The sequence below is a fragment of the Scyliorhinus canicula genome, chromosome 15 (genome assembly GCF_902713615.1).
Source record: "Scyliorhinus canicula chromosome 15, sScyCan1.1, whole genome shotgun sequence".
Classification (NCBI taxonomy): domain Eukaryota; kingdom Metazoa; phylum Chordata; class Chondrichthyes; order Carcharhiniformes; family Scyliorhinidae; genus Scyliorhinus; species Scyliorhinus canicula.
Window position 1 is genome coordinate 71351612 of NC_052160.1, and position 19696 is coordinate 71371307.

At 48.1% G+C, this 19696-nt stretch overlaps 1 protein-coding gene across 1 annotated transcript in view; it reads left to right on the forward strand.

Moving 5' to 3' along the window:
* LOC119978797 (uncharacterized protein C16orf96) overlaps positions 1-19696 on the forward strand; it is a 215449-nt gene that overhangs the window by 146364 nt on the left and 49389 nt on the right. Inside the window, exons 15-16 of the mRNA XM_038820672.1 lie at positions 12039-12138; positions 14844-14930. Of these exons, the coding sequence (XP_038676600.1) occupies positions 12039-12138; positions 14844-14930 (187 nt within the window). The remainder of the gene's footprint in view (positions 1-12038; positions 12139-14843; positions 14931-19696) is intronic.

Here is a 19696-nt window from a genome sequence, read left to right on the forward strand (position 1 = left end):
TCCTCCATGGCGATGAATGAGGGCGGGACGGAAAATTTGACGGACCATTTGAAGGTCAGTTGAACTCAGTCAGGAATTTCCGGTCTCGGGGTGTGCGCGATTGGAAAACCACAGTGAGGAGGGTGGGGCGGGGTCACATTTTCAAACTGAATAGAGGTGTTTCACAATATGGTCATTATGTCTGTGCCTGGTCTCCCCATTGTAAAGGAGTTTGCATTATGAACAGAGAATATAGGATACTAAATTGAAAGGACAAATAACTCACTGTTGAGTGTCTTGAATGGTAAGAAGGGAGGTGATAAAAGGGCAGATATTGTGTCACCTCCACTTGCATGGAAATATACCACAGGAAGTGGATGGGATGTCGAGGGTGATTGAAAAATGGAGCAGGGAGTCATGGAAGGAAATGGCATGCTGAAAGGGGAACAGAAGATGTATTTGGTAATGGCATCACCAAATGATGAAAATGACAGAAGATGATCCATTGAATCTGGAGGTTGGTGGGGTGGACTATGAGCACCTGCACACATCCAGTGTGGCTCTGGGAGGAATGGGTGGGAGTGAAAGCAGAGATGTGACAAATGGAATGGACATGATCCAGGGCCCTGTCAATTACAGTGGAGGAGCCATCATTGCTTGAGGTAAAAGATAGACCTGTCAGAAGTGTTGGTATGGAAGGTTACATCATCATAACAGATGCGATGGAGAGGGAGACACTGTTAGAGTGAAATAGAGGGCGAATAGAGGGTGTTACACTCCGGCGTCGGAGGCCGCTCCTCGCCCCCTATTTCCTCCCCCCCCCCCCCCCCCCCCCCCGGGGGGCTAGGAGCGGCGTGCGGGAAACTCGGCCGCCGGGCCTTGACGCTTGCGTCAAAGCGGCGCGCCGAGTATGACGCGGCCGGCGGCGCCTAAGTAACGTCAGCCGCGCATGCGCAGGTTGGCCGGCTACAACATGTGCATTCGCGGTTGCCATCTTCCCCTCCGCTGCCCCGCAATTGGTGGCTTCATCTTGCGGGGCGGCGGAGGGGAAAGAGTGCGTCTCCTAGAGACGCCGGCCCGACGATAGGTGGATTGGCCATGCTAAATTGCCCTTAGGATCCAAATTGCCCTTAGTGTTAGGTGGGGTTACTGGGTTATGGGGATAGGGTGGAGGTATGGGCTTGGGTAGGGTGATCTTTCCAAGACGCGGTGCAGACTCGATGGGCCGAGTGGCCTCCTTCTGCATTGTAAATTCTATGAAAACTGTTCCAATTTTATGCTCCTCAGCTCCTGTCTAATAGCAGTATAATTTCCCCTCCCCCAATTAAATACTTTCCCATACTGTCTGTTCCTATCCCTCTCCATGACTATGGTAAAGGTCAAGGAGTTGTGGTCACGGTCACCGAAATGCTCTCCCACCGAGACATCCGACACCTGGCCTGGCCTGGTTTGTTGCCAAGCACCAAATCCAATATGGCCTCCCCCCTAGTCGGCCTATCTACAAATTGAGTCAGGAATTCTTCCTGGACACACCTGATAAATCTGCTCCATCCAAACCATTTGCTGTACATAGAACATACTGTGCAGAAGGAGGCCATTCGCCCCATCGAGTCTGCACCGACCCACTTAAGACCTCACTGTCCCCGTAACCCAATAACCCCTCCTAACCTTTTTGGTCATTGAGGGCAATTTATCGTGGCCAATCCACCTAACCCACTCTGTTACTTCTGCACCTTTCCAAGCTCTGCCGCCCAATCTGTTCCTCTATGTCTCTGCTGCTATTGGGGGTCAAAAAAAAACTCCCAATCAATTGCCTGCTCCTTTCTTGTTTCTGACTTCCACTCATACTGACGCAGTAGACAACGCCTCCACGACTACCTCCTTTTCTGCATCTTTGATGCACTCTCTAATTAACAGTGCGACTCCCCCTCCTCTTTCACCTCTCGCCCTACGCTTCTTAAAACATCTAAACCCCGGAACATCTAACAACCATTCCTGCCCCTGCCCCAATTGAGGTAGGAACAGGCTGATGTCTGAATTCTAATTTTTCTCCCTTGTTCAGTCTGTTCCCACTGATGTCCATGGTACTTCCGTTGCCATCTGTCACTTGAACAGTTTCCAATTTCCTGGTCTCCTCTTAAACATGGATGTTCTATCCCTTTAGACCTTCATCCCCCAACAGGATGTTTTTCGGCTCTCCACTTTATCCCTGCTGTAGGCTCAACCGGTCCCAGTCCACCCGGCTTAACGTGTTCTCAACCTGAACAACTTCTCTTTTGACACCACTCATTTACTCCAAATAAAAGCTGCTGCTATGGGTATCATAGGATGATAGCATTTACAGTGCAGAAGGACGCCATTCAGCCCATCGAGTCTGCACTGGCCCTTGGAAAGAGCACCCTACTTGAGCCCCACGCCTCCACCCTATCCCCTTTATCCCCATAACCCAACCTAACCTTCTTGGACACTAAGGGCAATTTTAGAAAGGCCAATCCACCTAACCTGCACATCTTTGAACTGTGGGAGGAAACCGGAGCACCCGGAGGAAAGCCACGCACACACAAGGCAGAACGTGCAGACTTCAAACACAGACAGTAACCCAAGCCGGGAATCGAACCTGGGACCCTGGAGCTGTGAAGCATTTGTACTAACCACTATGCTACCGTGCTGCCCGAGTTGTTCTCGGAGAAATGCACAATAGTAATGTGGGGATTGTTTAAGGAGCACTTGCTGTGAGTGCTGGATAGTGTTGTCCCACTGAGACAAGGGAGGAATGGTAAGGTGAAGGAGCCTTGGATGACAACAGAAGTGGAGCTTCTAGTCAAGAGGAAAAAGGTTGAGGAAGCAAGGATCTGGCACGGCTCTCGAGAGTTACAGGATAGCCAGGAAGGAACTCAAAAATTGACTTAGGAGAGTTAGAAGGGTGCATGAAAGACCCCTGGCAGGGAGGATTAGGGGAAATCCCAAGGCGTTCTACACTTATGTGAGAAATAAGAGGATGATCAGAGTGAGATTAGGGCCGATCAGGGATAGTGGAGGAAACTTATGCCTGGAGTCTGATGAGGTAGGCGAGGCCCTAAATGAATATTTTGCTTCATTATTCACAAGAGAGAGGGACCTTGTTGCTCGTGAGAACAGTGTGAACCAGGTTAATAGACTCAAACAGGTTGATATTAAGAAGGAGGATGTGCTGGAAACTTTGAAAAACATCAGGATAGATAATTCCCCTGGGCCTGACGGGGTCTACGTAAGGTTACTACGGGAAGCGAGGGAGGAGATTGCTGCGCCGTTGGCGATGATCTTTGCGTCCTCACTCTCCACTGGAATAGTACCGGATGATTGGAGGGAGGTGAATGTTGTTCCCCTATTCAAGAAAGGGAATAGGGAAACCCCTGGGAATTACAGACCAGTCAGTCTTACATCTGTGGTGAGCAGAATATTGGAAGGGATTCTGAGAGATAGGATTTATGATTATTATGAAAAACATAGTTTGATTAAAGATAATCAACATGGCTTTGTGAGGTGGAGGTCATGCCTCACAAGCCTCATTGAATTCTTTGAGGATGTGACGAAACACATTGATGAAGGTCGGGCAGTGTATGTCGTGTATGTGGATTTCAGTAAGGCATTTGATAAGGTTCCCCATGGTGGGCTCATTCAGAAAGTTAGGGGGCATGGGATACAGGGAAATTTGGCTGTCTGGATACAGAATTGGCTGGCCAAAAGAAGACAGTGAGTGGTAATGGATGGAAAGTATTCCGCCTGGAGGTTGGTGACCAGTGGTGTCCTGCAGGGATCTGTTCTTGGACCTCTGCTCTTTATGGTTTTTATAAATGACTTGGATAAGGAAGTGGAAGGGTGGGTTCGTAAGTTTGCCGATGACTCGAAGGTTGGTGGAGTTGTAGATAGTGTCGAGGGCTGTTGCAGGTTACAACAGGGCATTGACAGGATGCAGAGTTGGACTGAGAAGTAGCAGATGGAGTTCAATTAGATAAATGTGAAGTGCTTAATTTTGGAAGATCGAATATGAATGCTGAATACAGGGTTAAAGGCAGGATTCTTGGAAGTGTGGAGGAACAGAGGGATCTTGGGTTTCACGTATATAGATCCCTCAAAGTTGCCACCCAGGTTGATAGGGGTGATAGGGGTGGTTAAGAAGGCGTATGGTGATGAGGATGTTCAATGAGGCAAGGGAAAGAGGGGTGCTGCCGCCGACATTGTCGCAGGCCACAATTTCGCTGATTCTGAAGCGGGACAAGAACCCAGAGCTGTGAGGGTCCTACAGGCCGATATCCCTGTTGAATTTGGATGTCAAATTGCTGGTCAAAATTTTGTCCTCCAGGATTGAGGATTGTGTTACGGTAATTATTAGGGAGGACCAGATAGAGTTTGTTAAGGGTAGGCAGTTGGTGGCCAATGTAAAAAGGCTGTTAAACGTGATAATGATGCCCCCGGAAGGTAGGGAGGTAGAGATAGTGATCACAATGGATGCAGAAAAGGCTTTTGATCGGATAGAATGGGAATATCTGTGGGAGGTACTGGGACGGTTCGGATTTGGGTGGGGCTTTATTGACTGGGTCAGGTTGCTGTATCAGGCTCCTGTAGCAAGCATACGAACGAATAGGACAACATCGGACTATTTTAGACTGCACCGGGGACTGCCCCCTCTCCCCACTGTTGTTCCCGCCAGCTATAGAGCCGTTGGCAATTGCACTGAGAGCCTCAAAGGGCTGGAGGGGGCTAGTCCGGGGGTGGGGAGGAAGGGGTGGGGGGGAGGTGGAGCACAGCGTCTCGCTCTATGCAGATGACCTGCTTCTGTATGTATCAGACCCATTAGAGGGATGGAAGAAATCATGAGGATTCTAGGGGAATTTGGCCAGTTTTCAGGCTATAAGCTAAATATGGGGAAAAGTGAGATGTTTGCGGTCCAGGGAGGGGGATAGGAGAGGTGATTGGGGAAGCTGCTGTTTAGATCAGTAGGGGGTAGCTTTAGGTACCTAGGCATTCAAGTGGTGCGGGAATGGGACCGGCTGCATAAATTAAATCTGGCCCGACTAGTGGACTAAATGAAGTTCGATTTTCGGAGTTGGGACGCGCTTCCGTGCAGACGGTGAAGATGATGGTCCTCCCGAGATTCCTGGTCATGTTTCAATGTCTCCCATCTTTATTCCGCGGTCCTTTTTTAAACGGGTCAACAAAGTGATCACTGGTTTTGTTTGGGCGGGTAAGACCCCGCGAGTAAGGAAGATAATGCTTGAGCGGAATCATGGAGAGGGTGGGCTGGCGCTGTCAAATTTTAGTAACTATTACTGGGCGGCAAATGTAGCCATGATCAGGAAGTGGGTGATGGGGGAGGGGTCAGCATGGGAGCGTATGGAGGCGGCTTCATGCAAGGGCACCAGTCTGGAGGCGTTGGTAACTGCGCCTCTGCCGTTCCCGCCAGCACGGTACTCCACCAGCCCCATGGTGTTGGCGGCACTGATAGTCTGGGGGAAATGGAGGGGACATGTGGGAGCAGAGGGAGCATCGGTCTGGTCCCCAATCTGTAATAATCACCGGTTTGCCCCGGGAATTATGGATGGGGGGTTCCGGATATGGCGGAAAGCAGGGATTGCGAGGATGGGGGATATGTTTATAGAGGGGAGCTTTCCGAGTATGAGGGCGTTGGAGGAGAAGTTTGGGTTTGCGAGGGGAAACAAATTCAGGTATCTGCAGGTACGAGACTTCCTATGTAAACAGGTGTCAACCTTCGCACCCTACCGCTAAGGGGGATTCAGGACTGGGTAGCTTCCAGAGGGTGGGTAGGAGAAGGGAGCATCTCTGACATTTACAAGGAACTTATGAGGTCAGAGGAAACGCAGACTGAGGAGCTGAAGCACAAGTGGGAGGAGGAGCTGGGAGGAGAGATAGAGGATGGTCTATGGGCAGACGCGTTGAGTAGAGTCAATGCGTCCGCAACATGTGCCAGGTTCAGCCTGATACAATTCAAGGTCGTTCATCGGGCTCACATGACAGTGGCCCGGATGAGCAGATTCTTTGGGGTGGAAGACAGGTGTGCAAAATGCTCGGGAGGGCCAGCGAACCATGTCCACATGTTCTGGGCATGTCCAAAGCTTAGGGGATTTTGGCAGGGGTTTGCAGATGTCATGTCCACGGTGTTAAAAACAAGGGTGGTGCTGAGTCCAGAGGTAGCGATTTTCGGGGTGTCGGAAGTCCCAGGAATCCAGGAGGAGAATGAGGCAGAAGTTCTGGCCTTTGCTTCCCTGATAGCCTGGAGACGGATACTATTAGCTTGGAGGGACTCAAAGCCACCAAAGTCGGAGACCTGGCTATCGGACATGGCTAGCTTTCTCTGTTTGGAGAAAATCAAGTTCGCCTTGAGAGAGTCACTGTTAGGGTTCGCCCCGAGGTGGCAACCGTTCATCGACTTCTTCGCGGAAAATTAATCGTCAGCAGAAGGGGTGGGGGGTTTAGTTTAGCTTAGAGTAGGGGGTTAATAAAGGTGGGACCTGTAAGGGAGGGAGACGGCTTTTGCACTATGTTTATAGTTTCATGTACATTGTTTATTTTGTTGTTGGTATTATAACAAAAATACATCAATAAAATGATTATTAAAACAAAAGGGGAATGGTGTGTTAGCTTTCATTAACAGGGGGATTGAGTTTCAGAGCCGCGAGGTTTTGCTGCAGTTTTATAAAACCTTGATTAGACCACACTTGGAATATTGTGTCCAATTCTGGTTGCCGCATTATAGGAAGGATGTGGATGCTTTGGAGGAGGTGCAGAAGAGATTTACCAGATGCTGCCTGGACTGGATGGCATGTCTTATGGAGAAAGGATGAGGGAGCTAGTGCTTTTCTCACTGGAACGAAGAACGAAGAGAGATGTACAAGGTGATGAGAGGCATGGATAGAGTGGATAGCCAGAAACTTTTCCCCAGGGCGGAAATGGCTGTCACGAGGGGACATAATTTTAACGTGATTGGAGGAAGGTATAGGGGAGATGTCAGAGGTAGGTTCTTTATACAGAGAGTGGTGGGTGCGTGGAATGCACTGCCAGCAGAGTTTCATAGATTTCATAAAATTTACAGTGCAGAAGTTGGCCATTTGGCCCATCGAGTCTGCACCGGCTCTTGGAAAGAGCACCTTACCCAACCCCACACCTCCACCCTATCCCCATAACACATTAACCCCACCCAACACTTAGGGCAATTTTGGACACTAAGGGCAATTTAGTATGGCCAATCCACCTAACCTGCACATCTTTGGACTGTGGGAGGAAACTGGAGCACCCGGAGGAAACCCACGCACACACGGGGAGAACGTGCAGACTCCGCACAGACAATGACCCAAGCCGGGAATCGAACCTGGGACCCTGAAGCTGTGAAGCAATTGTGCTAAGCACTATGCAGTCAGTCATTAGGGACATTTAAGCGACTCTTGGACAGGCGCATGGACAGTAGTAAATTGAAGGGGCGTAGGTTAGGTTGATCTTAGATTAGGATAAATGGTCGGCACAACATCGTAGGCCGAAGGGCCTGTACTGTACTGTGCTGCGCTGTTCTATGTTCTAATTGGTCGACTGGGGCAATCCTGTTTATGCATTTTGGGAAGGCGGTAGAAGTGGGCAGTTCAGCTTTGGGGTACTATGGGATTGGAGGTCACGGAGGGACGATCATCAGAGGTGATGAGGTCTGTGGCACCCCTGGAAACAGTGGCTTGATGGGTGGAGTCAGAGCCCAGGAGGAGGTAGAAGGAAGTGTCGAAAGGTTGGGTTTTGGCCTGTGTGAAATGCAGGCTCTTCACCGGACAACCACCTTTGTTGTGGGTTTGATAATGATGATGTTAGGGCTGGACCTAAGATAACTGAATGCTGCAACTCCAGAGCGAGGCAGTTTAGAGTCTGCATCTTGAATCTCTTTGGCTCTGTGTCACTGGGCTGGAATTTGATTCAGAGAGACTCCAACACATAAGGGAGGGGGAGGAATGGCTGGACAGCTTCATCCAGAACAACATCACACCCACAGGAAAAACACAATCTCAGGGGAGGGGGGGGGGGGGGGGTGTGACTGATCGGGAGCTGTGTCATAGGGATCTCGGAGAGATTGGAAAGCCGGTCGTGCAGACACTGTTCCAATGGGAAGAGCAGAATAGAAATGTAGTAGTAATTGGTGACTCGATATTAGAGAGGTAGATGGTGTCCTCTGCAGTAAAGAATGTGAATGTTGAAGGATGTTTTGCCTCCCTAGTGCAAGGTTAAGAGGTATCTCAGCAATTGGAGAGGGGCTTGGAGATGTGCAGGTTAGGTGGATTGGCCATGCTGAATTTCCCCTCAGTGTCCAAAGGTTCCATGAGGTTATTGGGTTACGGAGTTAGGTTGGGGGATTGGAGCTAGTTCGGGTCTTCTTCCGGAGGGTCTATGGGCCGGATGGCCTTTTTACTGCGCTGTAGGAATTCTATGATTCTATTAACTTGGAAACTGGGGGAGGGGGGTGTTGGGGGGGGGGGGGGGGGGGGGGGTGTCAGGGGTAAATTCAGTTACCAGAGGTCATATGGGAACAAACAACATTGGTGGGAACAGGGAGAAGATCCTGCTGAAAACGTTTCAGAAATTGAGCTTCAAGTTTCAAAAGCAGAACCTAGAGGGTAATAACCTCTGGATTCCTGCCTGAGCCGAGCGCAAATTTGCATGGGGCAATTGGATTCAGAAAATTAACACGCGGCTAAAGGACTAGTGTGGAAAAGAGGTATTCCTTCTCATGTGGGGCAGGAAGGAGCTGTATCAATGGAATTGGCTCCACCCTAACTGGGATTGAACCCAAGTCCAAGTGGAAAGGGTAAATAGGGAGATGGCAAAGACTTTAATCCAATAAGATTGGGGGTGGGAGGGGTGTAGAAGAAAACTCTAGAGCCTAAATGCAGACAAAACCAGGTAGGAGACCATAGGAGAGAATTGAGTGAGGGAAGGCCTTAATGGCAAGGGAACAAATAGGAGTCGACAAAGGGCTGGATTTTCATGGAGTCAAGGAAACACCATAGAGGGGTGAAAATGGCAATCAGGACCCAATTCCAGGATTCCTGACCCCATCCCTGATTTTCACTAGAGCTTTTAAAGTTTGTGTGCTACTTTGGGTCTCGAGCGTTGGCTGAGCAATCACATCAGCCATGATCTTATCGAATGCTGGAGCAGGCTCGAGGGGCGGAATGGCCTTCTCCTATATGTTACGTTCTTATCAAATCTCTTCATGTAACAGTTTGAGGTTTAATAAAGTTGCTCAGTTTTGGGACTGTCTTCAAATGGTGTCATGTGACCTGTTCTCGTTTGGACGGTTTGATTGTTAGAGATTAAGGGTACAGATGGTTTTATTGGAGACAATGATAGCAGCCCCGGTGCTATTAGTGGGTAGATTGTGAGTCCCCAAAGTCCCAGAAAAGTGTTAAGAAGCTTGGGTTGTAAGAAGTTGTGTTTTAAACTGTCCATTTACTTCAAAGCTAGAGAGTTGGGGTCTGAGGTTAGGTAATCAACATTTCTACCTGGAGACAAGGCCCATGTGATTCATCATCATGGATATGGCCCTTTGAGAGAGGAAGGGTCTTAGAAATACCTGTAAGCTCTTAGGCCGGGATTTGCCCCCCACTTGGATTGCTTCCTCGCGGCGGGGACAGTTTGGTCACCTATGGGACCTTTCATTGGGACTGGAAAATCTCACCCACAGATTAGGTTAGTTTTCCAGGGTCGAGAAGAGGGAGAGCAGCTACAGATATAGTGGTTCACCATGCAGAAATGTGGGTAGAAGATCACACTCAGGTTTAAAACAATGGTTTGCGATGAGTTAAGTCGAGGCTGGAAGATTCACCCAGTATGCACGAAAGGAAAAATCTCCAGTGGGAAAAACCTCACTGTTAAAGACAATTCTGAGATGAAAAATCTCCAGGCTGCCTAGGAAAAGAAAAAAAGTAAGTCCTTTGGAGCTTAGAATCACCTTGGACTGCTGGTTCCAGACGAATTGAATGTTTATTGAAAGACGTGTGTGTAGGATGTCTGAAATGTGGGCCGGGATTCTCCCTTACCCGGCAGGGCGGGGGGTCCCGGTGTAGCGGAGTGGCGCCAACCACTCCGGCGTCGGGCCTCCCCAAAGGTGCTGAGTTCTCCTCACCTTTGGGGGCTAGGCCCGTGCCGGAGTGGTTGGCGCCACGCCGACTGCCGCCAAAACCGGCACCAGCGGCCTTTGACGCCCGGCGCCGAGGCTCGCCGAAAGGCCTTCGCCGGTTCGCACATGCGCCGGTGCGCCAGCGGCCGCTGATGTCACCACTGGTGCATGCGCGCTGGGGGATTCTCTTCCGCCTCCGCCATGGTGGAGGCCGTGGCGGCGGCGGAAGTAAAAAAGTGCCCCCACGGCACTGGCCCTCCCGCCGATTGGTGGGCCTCGATCGCGGGCCTGGCCACCATGGGGGCACCCTCCGGGGTCCGATCATCCCGCGCCCCCCCCAGGACCCCGGGGGCCCACTCGTGCCGCCACCAGAGGTGGTTGAAACCACGGCGGCTGGAAAAGCCTCTCAGCGGCGGGACTTTGGCCCATCGAGGGCTGGAGAATTGCCGCGGGGGGCTTGCCGATCGGCGCGGAGGGCCCGCCGATTGGCGGCACGTGATTCCCGCCCCTACCAATTCCCGGGTGGCGGAGAATTTCTGCCACGGCGGGGGCGGGATTTTCGCCAGCCCCGGGCGATTCTCTGACCCTGCGGGGGTCGGAGAATTTCGCCCGTATTTTTTGTTGTTATAAGAAAAAGGGAATGTTCTGTTCTGTGGTTTGAAATATAACTTGCCGACAAAGTTAGTGTTTGGTCCGGTGTGCTTTTACTCTCTTGTTACAGTAAAAGTGAAATCTTATTCACGTCATCCCTTCGATTCTTCACTGGAATTTTAAATTTATTTTAAAAAATTTGTCAGGGTTTTTTTAATCAGTATTTTTGCACTCTGCATCTTCTCTTCAGCAAGGTGAACAACCCCAGCATCTCCAATCTATCCACATAACTGATAGATTATTTGTTTGCAGTTAAAATTGGTTGGCATGTTAGAGTAATCCGATTGCCACTAACACTCACTTTCTCCCAGGTGTTTGTTTTCTCCCCACATTTGTGGGAGCGAGCTGCCCTTAAACACTTCTCTTACCAGAATAGCTTCACTCCTTCCTGGTAGGCAAATGGCAGTGTGCGGTTTAACAAGGTGCAGTATTGATGAAAGTTCATTGGGGATACTGCAGGTTTCTTTTCAGCCAGTTAATGATAATAAGTGGCAATGGTTAACGAAATGAGGGTCAAACCTGTATCAAAAAAATAACTTATGCTCTCACAAAGTTGAGAAAGATTAAAACTATTCCTGCACTTTCACAGTTGTTGGGTGGTGGAGGGTTACACTAACCCTCTCAGCAATCTCCCTGTTTAATGTTCGTATCACCTTGTGGAATTCTATTCCCATCCCTGGACTCCAACTTAATTGACTAATGTTGAAATTAGTTGTTTTTTTTTAATAAATTGAGAGTACCCAATTCTTTTTTTCCCAATTCTGGGGCAGTTTAGCATGGCCAATTCACCAACGCTGCACATCTTTGGGTTGTGGGGGTGAGACTCACGCAGCCACGGGGAGGATGTTCAAACTCCACCCGGACAGTGACCCCCTGGGCCAGGATCAATGGGGTTTCCCGTTGTTTGCACACCCCGCCACCAGGGGACCCATGCCGGGGGTTCGCCGTCGGTTGGGCTGGAAGGTGATGTCAGGGCAAACGACCGGAAAATTCCGGCCATAATCTTCGAACTGCTAATAGTTTGGTGAAAGCATGTCAATTCTCTCCCGTTACATTTCATATTTAGTAGTACGGGGCATAAATTAATGTCAAAAAATGCTACAAAGAATAGATTTTCCAATTATATTGACGAGCAACGGTAGTTTGACATTGTATTTTGAATTTGAAGTATTTTATTAAAAGTAAGCTTTTGCTTAAAAGCCACTGCGTTTAAAAAAAAATCATTATTGATTTTAAAACAGATTTATTTTATTTTCAGGAAGAAGTAGAACTTCAGGGGATTGATGGTGTAATGTACAAAGGACGGATAGATCCTAAACTTCCAGTAATACATCAAATGCAAGATGAGGAGCCTTTAGGTATAACATTATTTCACTGTCTTTCCTACATTAAGATGGCTGCTTGCTTCGGAATGCCATCAGCTATTTTTATGAATTCATTATTCATTATTCAACAGGGGCAGCACGGTAGCATAGTGGTTAGCATGAATGCTTCACAGCTCCAGGGTCCCAGGTTCGATTCCCGGCTGGGTCACTGTCTGTGCGGAGTCTGCACGTCCTCCCCGTGTGTGCGTGGGTTTCCTCCGGGTGCTCCGGTTTCCTCCCATAGTCCAAAGATGTGCGGGTTAGGTGGATTGGCCATGCTAAATTGCCCGTAGTGTCCTAAAAAAAAAGTAAGGTTAAGGGGGGGTTTTTAGGTTACGGGTATAGGGTGGATTTGTGGGTTTGAGTAGGGTGATCATTGCTCGGCACAACATTGAGGGCCGAAGGGCCTGTTCTGTGCTGTACTGTTCTAGGGCCCAACCCTGTTGGAAATACTCAACAGGGTTGGCAACATCTGTGGAGAGAAAAACCAGAGTTAACATTTCAGCGTGGGCAGCACTGTGACACAGTGGTTAGCACTGCTGCCTCACACCTCCAGGGTCCTTAGTTCAATACCGGCCTCAGGTGATTGTCTGTATGGGGTTTGCTCTTTCTCCCTGTGTCTGCGTTGGTTTTCACCGGGTGCTCCGGTTTCCACCCACAGTCTAAAGATGTGCGGGTTAGGTGGATTGCCATGCTAAATTGCCCGTAGTGTCCTAAAAAGTAAGGTTGGGGGGGAGGGGGGGGGGGTTGTTGGGTTACGGATATAGGTTGGATACGTGGGTTTGAGTAGGGTGATCATTGCTCGGCACAACATCGAGGGCCGAAGGGCCTGTTCTGTTCTGTGCTGTACTGTTCTATATTATACTCAACTTACTTCGCTGGTCAACTCACAACTTGATGAAGTTGCCCAACCCCATAGGGGAATTTGGGTAGAAACCATAAGTGTTCCAGGGGCACGTAATAATTCTGAAAGAAAATCATGGGGCGGGATTCCTGGCCTAGCTTCAGCATGGTTCTTAGTGGCGGGAGGCAGCCCGTCGTTGTTGGCCGTTGGTGGGATCTTCTGGTCCCGCTTCCCCTCACTGTCAATGGGGTTTCCTACTGAATCCACCACCCCCGCCGCAGGGAAATCCATGGTGGGTGTGCACCATGGGCTGAACCAGAAAATCCCTCCCCCCACCCCGGCATGATCAGCCGGAAGATTTTGCCCATGGTTTTCTATTGGTGTGCAGATTTCAGATTTTTAAAACTTTCCCGTTTTTAATTTGCAAAGCGTAGGCTGGGTTTCAGATTCTACAGGAACTGAATCACCAAAAATCGCCAAGGTCTGCACTGTTCTATTGTCTCGACGTTTCCCATTGGATTCCTAAATCTCCCAACCATCTGGAAATTTAAAACCATATCCCATTTATAAATCACCTTTGAGAAATAACAGGACGGGCACAGTGGCGCAGTGGCTAGCGCTGCTGTCTCACGGCGCCGAGGACCCGGGTTCAATCCTGGCCTCAGGTCACTGTCTGTGTGGGGTTTGCACATTCTCCCAGTGTCTGCGTGGGTCTCACCCCCACAACCCAAAAGATGTGCAGGGTAGGTGGATTGGCCATACTAAATTGTCCCTCAGTTGGAAAAAAATAATTGGGTACTCTAAATTTATTTCAAAAAACCTTTGAAAAACAGCGCTGCTCTGACAACATTAGACAATTGTCAATCAAACATAGCTATTCATATCATCAAGAACACAAGCTTTACCCCTCTTCACATCTCTTAATCCTGTCCAAATAAATATACAGCCATTGCAAAACCACAGCAAAGAAATAACTTGTTATAACACAAAGATGTCAATCATGGACTGCAGCAGTTCAAGAAGGCAACTCTCCACCACTAAGGACAATTAGGGATGGACAATAAATGCTGGTCTAGCTAGCGACGCCCATCAAATGAATATAAAAATTTAAACCTAACAATCGCCTATAAGTTGCCTAAATTGCTGAACTGATTCCATTACTGAGTCATGGAGTTTAGCCCCGCGTTCATGTTGACACCTCGAGAAACAGATTTTCTTTCAAAGGAGTGGTCATTTTTTAATGAACATTTTCAAAGACTTACTACTTACATGGCTCAGAGTGGTCATGGAAGACGAGATGTTGCCTACCTACTGAGTACTTCCAACATTTCCTGTTTTTATTACCATTTTATTACCCTTTTATGGTGGCACAGTGGTTAGCACTGCTGCCTCCCAGCGCTAGGGACCCGGGTTCAATTCTGGCCTTGGGGACTGTGTGTGTGGAGTTTGTACATTCTCTCCGTGTCTGCGTGGGTTTCCTCTCTGTCTAAAGATGTGCAGGTTAGGTGGATTGACCGTGTTCAATGCACAGGGTTACGGGGATAGGGTGGTGGAGTGGGCCTAGGTTGAATTATCTTTTGGAGATTGGTGCAGACTCGATCAATTGAATGGCCTCCTTCTGCAGAGTAGGGATTCTATGAAATAGTTACAGTATTCTGGACAACAAATGAACAGTATCAATAACCATAATATTCTTGCTTAAATTAAATTCTGGTTGAACATGAATACCTACATACATGGATAACTTGGTGTCTGCTGCAAAATGTCATTTATACAGCTTATTATGATGCACTCATCATATTACATATGTTAGATTCCTGGTCTATTTATTAGCATACCTTAATTTTATCTGCAGAGAAGAAAGGAAGTGGAACAAAGCAACATGTGCCTCGACCCGAAACCTTCCCAGTAACTCCAAGATGTGTTTACTGCAACCAATCCTGTAAGTTTATTTCTGAGAAAATTGGTTTTAAAATGGCTGTGTTGTTAGCCTGTTCACTAATGATATTGAAGACGTTATTTATATTGTACAGTACTGGATTGACATAAACTGTCTATTATCTTAGAATTTGAAACCTCTACAATGCTCCAGCCTTGTTTATTGCTGTTTCCTGTTAAAGTTTCTCATTCATTTCTTTGTAATCTAATTTTACCCTGAATAATATTTCCCATGGTTTCTGGAGATTGTCAGGTACACTGTTTTAGAACATAGAACATAGAACAGTACAGCACAGAACAGGCCCTTCGGCCCTCGATGCTGTGCCGAGCCACGATCACCCCACTCAAACCCACGTATCCACCCCATACCCATAACCCAACAACCCCCCCCAACCTTACTTTTTAGGACACTACGGGCAATTTAGCATGGCCAATCCACCTAACCCGCACATCTTTGGACTGTGGGAGGAAACCGGAGCACCCGGAGGAAACCCACGCACACAGGGGGAGGACGTGCAGACTCCACACAGACAGTGACCCAGCCGGGAATCGAACCTGGGACCCTGGAGCTGTGAAGCATTGATGCTAACCACCATGCTACCCTGCTGCCCAAATGGGTTTTCAGGCCCTTTTGGAATACCTGGGTCCCATTGATGGGGTTCCAAGCATTTATGCAGATTATTTTATAGCTTGTGGGTATCTGTAGCATATTTTATTTTTCTTATCAAGCATAGTCATTGGCCAGCATTTCACCCTCTCCTGACGGGCGTTTGATGCTATTTTTGGGCAGCAGGCTGTGGGCCTCTGGAGGAGGATTGTTTCTGGCAGTCGCCAGGACAATGCAATTGGCAATAGCAACTCCCACTCATTCTTCTCCAAAGAAAATATCATTTATTTAAAAAAAGCATGTGACTCTACTTGTTGGCAGATACGAGAGCCGTTGAGGAATGAACAGCCTATTCCATGGTTCAATTTCTGAAAAGGCTCCTTTTGCATATCCGAGGGGCCCACGGTTCGCTTTGGGGAACAGGGAAGCTAAAAGAAATGATCCTCAAGAATTTGGCAGTGGGACGGACACCTGTCTCATCTAGGTGCAGGCCATCCCAACAACAACTTGTGTTTATACGACCTCAGGGAGGCGGTAGCACAGTGGTTGTGATGATAGAACATAGAACAGTACAGCACAGAACAGGCCCTTCGGCCCTCGATGTTGTGCCGAGCAAATGATCATCCTACTCAAACCCACGTATCCACCCTATACCCGTAACCCAACAACCCCCCCCCCCCCCCCCCCCTAACCTTACTTTCTAGGACACTATGGGCAATTTAGCATGGCCAATCCACCTAACCCGCACATCTTTGGACTGATCGCTGTGGAATGCCACTAGTCACAGCCTTCCATTCAGAAAAGCACCCTTCTACTGCTACTCTCTGTCTTCTGTGCCCAAGCCAGTTCTGTATCCAACTTGCCAGCTCTCCTCTGATCCCATGTGATTTCACCTTTGGTACCAGTCTACCATGAGGTACCTTGTCAAAGGCTTTCTGAAGTCCATATAGACAACATCTACTGCCTTTCCCTAATGATCCACCTTTTTTCACTTCATCGAAAAAATCGATCAAATTAGTGAGCATTACCTCCCCTTCACATAACCATGCTGTCCATCGCTAATAAGTCCATTTGTTTCCAAATGTGAGTAAATCCTATCTCTAAGAATCTTTTCCAATAATTTCTCTACCACTAATGTAAGGCTCACCGACCTATAATTTCCTGGATTATCCCTGCTGTCCTTAAAAAATGGAACAACATTGGTTACTCTCCAGTCCTCTGGAATTTCACCTGTAGTCAATGAGGATACAACGATTACTGTCAAGGACTCAGCAATTTCTTCCCTTACCTGCCTCAGTATTCTGGGGTAGATCCCATTAGGCCCTGGAGACTTTATCTACCACGTGACTCTGTGCCTCGGAGAATTGGGAGTGAGTTGTGTTGGTGGATAGACAAGGTTTTGTAGTATACAAAATTTGTTAATATTAGTAGTTTATAATATATTTCTTCTCATTATCTTTACCACACACGTGTTTTATAATAAATTACTTTAACTAGTCAAGAACTAGATGTACTTCTGTGCATCATTCACACCGGCTTAGCAGAACAACATGACATGGTAGCAGGATTAACGATCCACTGAAAAAAAAACATTCTTTGAAGATCCGAACATTTAATGATAACTCCGAAGAAGAAGGTACAATAAGAATGTTTTTTTTCACTAACCTCGTAAGCTACTGGCAACTAGTACTCAATGTACTGTAAGACTTCGAAGCCCAGGATGGACGGTCTGAAGGCACCTCAACAGCTTCGGGTCACCGGTAACGTAGAAGAGAATTGCTGAGTATTCCAAAAGCAATTCAAACTCTAGTTGCAGCCCTTGGTCTATAGGCACAGCCTGACAAGAGACGTATTGTGTTGTTGCTTACTGTAGCAGGTCCCCAAGCAATTCAAATTTTTAACATGTTTGTCTTCGATAGCGAGGCGGATAGCAAGAACTTTGTCAAAGTTCTAAAGCAATTTGATCGGGATTGATCTCCAAAAAAAAGACTTTCGAGTACTACATATTTTGCACTTGCATCCGGAAAGCAGGCGAATTATTCGATAGTTTTCTAACAGACTTGTGGTTGAAGGCGCAGTTGTGTAATTTTAGTAGCCTTCAGTCGTCAATGATCCGCGATCAGGTCGTGTTTAGGATTTCTAATGACAAGGTACACAAGAGGCTTCTAAGAGAAAATGAGCTTCAGTTGATGATGCTATCAAAACATGTCACGCTAGTAAGCTTCCAGCAAAGCAGATTAGCACAATGAATCTCAGACATTTTGGCGCGAAGATAGAAGAGGCAGCGATGCCATTACTGTAGTGATGCACTTGAGTAAAAAACGTGGACCCAATGCAGGCGGCCATTTAGAGCGGCCAACCCGATCCTCCATTTCATGCCAACAATGCAGCAAGCAACATTTGTTCCGACAATGTCCAGCGTTTGGAAAGATAGGCTCCAACTGTAACAGTGAAAATCATTTTGCAAAGCAATGCTTTTCCAGGAAAAAAGCGGAACACACAAAAGCCATCAACACAGTCGATGAATACAAAATGTCGGACAAGGCTCCCATCTGCAACAACCATAGGTTCAAACCAGCACTGACCGACGCCACCTTCAAAAGGTGGAGGCAGGACGGGGGGGCACTGACAGTCAGGGACCTATACACGGACGACAGGATCGCAACACTGGACGAACTGACAGAGAAATTTCAGCTAGCTGGGGGGAACGAGCTACGGTACCTGCAGCTCAAAAACTTCCTACGAAAGGAGACAAGGACGTACCCACAACCGCCACGACAGACACTATTGGAAGACCTACTGGACGCAAGTATCCTAGAGAAAGGGAACTGTAGTGACATGTATGACCGACTGGTAGATAGGGACGACACCGTACTGGACGCAACAAGAAGGAAATGGGAGGACGACCTGGGGATGGAGATAGGGTGGGGACTCTGGAGCGAAGCACTGCATAGGATCAACTCCACCTCCACGTGCGCAAGGCTCAGCCTGACGCAACTAAAAGTGGTACATAGAGCCCACTTAACGAGAAACCGTATGAGTAGGTTCTTCCCGGAGGTGGAGGACAAATGTGAGCGGTGCCAGAGAGGCCCGGCCAACCACGCCCACATGTTCTGGTCTTGCCCCAGACTTGTGGAGTACTGGACAGCCTTCTTCGAGGCTATGTCCAAAGTGGTGGGGGTGAGGGTGGAGCCATGCCCGATAGTGGCGGTCTTCGGGGTTTCAGACCAGCCAGATCTATTCCTGGGGAGGAGGGCGGACGCCCTTGCCTTTGCCTCCCTGATTGCCCGCCGTAGAATCCTGTTTGGCTGGCGGTCAGCAGCGCCACCCAGAGCTGCAGACTGGCTGTCCGACCTCTCGGAATCTCTCCAAATGGAGAAAATCAAATTCGCCATCCGAGGGTCGGACGACGGCTTCCACAGAACGTGGGAGCCATTCATGCAACTGTTCCGGGACCTGTTTGTGGCCAACGTACATGAGGAAGAATAGTCGGGTGGCCAAGAACCAGGGGAAAATGGACGGGAATCGGGGGAAGGTAGCCGGGGGGAGGGGGGGGGGGGGGGATACGGGCTCGGTATGGGGGTTTGATGGCAAGCCAAGGCCCAAAACCAAACTATAAATAAATGCCTATAAACATGTGCCTCGGCCATATTGGGGAATGTAAAATATGTATGCTGGCTAAAGGGGGCGGCCACAATTATTGTTATGAAGATGCTTACCTGTAAATATTCATGTTAAATTTTTGTGTTTTCCTTTTTTTTTTCTCTCTCTAATAACTTGTAATTTGTCATATATAAAATATGAAAACTCAATAAAAAAACATTTATAAAAAAAAAACACAGTCGATGAAGACGCATTGTTCGTCAACATGATTTCTAGTGAAGACAAGGATACTCTTTCATGACAATTTGCAGCATTAATGAATTAAATGCAAATACTCCAAAAGACAAATGGACAGTTCCATTCATGATTAATGACACATTAATAACCTTCAAACTTCAAAGGGGCAGCCCGGTATCATTGTGGATAATACAATCGCTTCACAGCTCCAGGGTCCCAGGTTCGATTCCCGGCTTGGGTCACTGTCTGTGCGGAGTCTGCACATTCTCCCCATGTGTGCGTGGGTTTCCTCCGGGTGCTCCGGTTTCCTCCCACAGTCCAAA